The 2,094-nt window shown below is 41.2% G+C and overlaps 1 protein-coding gene across 1 annotated transcript; it reads left to right on the forward strand.

Annotated features, from left to right (window-relative positions):
• Nucleotides 1-62: 62 nt before the first annotated feature.
• On the forward strand, nucleotides 63-2,065 carry LOC124890660 (pentatricopeptide repeat-containing protein At3g02330, mitochondrial-like; the record flags this gene model as incomplete). Its single annotated transcript, XM_047402444.1, has 1 exon — nucleotides 63-2,065. A coding segment is annotated over one exon (1,859 nt), but the record flags the coding sequence as incomplete, so codon positions are not given.
• Between the last annotated feature and the right edge of the window lie 29 nt (nucleotides 2,066-2,094).

Consider the following 2,094-nt stretch of genomic DNA (forward strand, 5'->3'; position numbering starts at 1 on the left):
TTTAGAAATTTATCGTAGTATAAATTTATTAGGATAAATTTATTTTTCTATTTTTAACGTAGGGGTAGGGGTGAGTCAATCTACTTATGCTAGTGTCTTTAGGTCTTGTGCCGGGTTGTCACACTTAAAATTGGGTTCTCAATTGCACGGTCATGCATTGAAAGCTGATTTTGGATCTGATATCATTGTAGCGACTGCCACTTTGGACATGTATGCCAAATGTAACAGTTTGCCTGATGCTAGGAAGGTACTCAACTTATTGCCAAATCGTAATTTGCAATCCTATAATGCCTTGATTGTGGGGTTTGCTCGTGGTGATCAAGGATATGAAGCTGTAATACTATTCCGGCTTTTGATGAAGTCTTATCTTGGATTTGATGGAATAAGCCTATCTGGTGCATTTAGCGCCTGTGCAGTATTCAAAGGGCATTTAGAGGGAATGCAGCTACATGGGGTAGCTTGTAAGACCCCATTTTGGTCCAATATTTGTGTCGCAAATGCCATTATTGACATGTATGGAAAATGTGATGCACCACAAGAAGCTCTACGTTTGTTTGACGAAATGGAAATAAGAGATGCAGTGTCTTGGAATGCAATAATTGCAGCTTTCGAGCAGAATGGACATGAGGATGAAACTTTGTTGCTATTCTTTCGGATGCTTAAGTCCAGGATGGAACCGGATGAATTCACTTATGGTAGTGTTTTAAAGGCCTGTGCAGCTCGTCAAGATTTGCACATTGGCATGGTGATTCACAATAGAATCATAAAATCAGGGATGGGGTTGGAGTGCTTCATTGGAAGTGCTGTAATAGATATGTACTGCAAATGTGAAAAGGTGGAAGAGGCAGAGAAACTTCATGAGAGACTGGAGGAACAAACAATTGTTTCTTGGAATGCAATCATATCGGGCTTCTCATTGCGTGAACAAAGTGAGGAAGCTCAGAAATTCTTCTCTAAAATGCTGGAAGAGGGAATAAAACCTGATAACTTTACCTTTGCAACTGTTCTTGATACCTGTGCTAATCTAGCTACCGTTGGGCTCGGAAAGCAAATTCATGCCCAAATTATAAAGCAAGAATTGCAGTCAGATGTGTTTATAACGAGCACTCTTGTTGACATGTACTCGAAATGTGGAAATATGCAGGATTCCAGGTTGATGTTTGAAAAAGCACTAAAAAAGGATTTTGTCACATGGAATGCTCTGGTTTGTGGCTATGCACAACATGGTCTTGGAGAGGAGGCTTTGCAGATCTTTGAAAAGATGCAGCTTGAGGATGTAAGACCAAATCATGCAACTTTTCTTGCAGTCTTAAGAGCTTGTGCACATATAGGGCTTGTTGAGAAAGGACTGCAACACTTCAATTCAATGTCGAATAACTATGGATTAGATCCTCAATTAGAACATTACTCATGTATGGTTGACATATTAGGGAGGGCGGGACAAATTAGTGATGCGCTGAAGCTTATTCAAGACATGCCTATTGAGGCTGATGATGTTATTTGGAGAACTATGCTTAGTATGTGTAAGATGCACGGTAATGTGATGGTAGCAGAAAAGGCCGCAAAATGTCTCTTGCAGTTGGACCCCGAGGACTCGTCTTCTCATATACTTTTGTCAAATATTTATGCTGATGCTGGAATGTGGAAAGAAGTTGCTGAAATGAGGAAAGTGATGAGGTATGGTGGGCTCAGGAAGGAGCCAGGCTGTAGCTGGATCGAGATCAAGTCCACGCTACATATGTTTCTTGTTGGGGACAAAGCTCATCCAAGATGCAAAGAGATATATGAAAACCTTGACGCATTGATATGTGAAATGAAGCGAGCTTCTCATACACTAGATGGTGAATGTTTGCTTAACTGTGAGGCTACAGCAGATGAGCATCAACACCCATTTCCCAAATGCGGGGTTTCTTGTTTTTAGACAGAACCTACTTTTGGTTGTGATGGAGGTATGCAAGTGAAAGAAGCTTGCTTCGTGTTGACCCATGGAAACGCTTGGGCCAGCTTGGGGATAACCAAGCTGTATGTGTTGTATATTAAGTTGGACATGTTGGCTGATCCCTGGGAACTTTCTCTCTCCTCTCTCTCTCTCTC

Source organism: Capsicum annuum, unplaced genomic scaffold (assembly GCF_002878395.1).
Source record: "Capsicum annuum cultivar UCD-10X-F1 unplaced genomic scaffold, UCD10Xv1.1 ctg21722, whole genome shotgun sequence".
NCBI classification, from domain to species: Eukaryota; Viridiplantae; Streptophyta; class Magnoliopsida; order Solanales; family Solanaceae; genus Capsicum; species Capsicum annuum.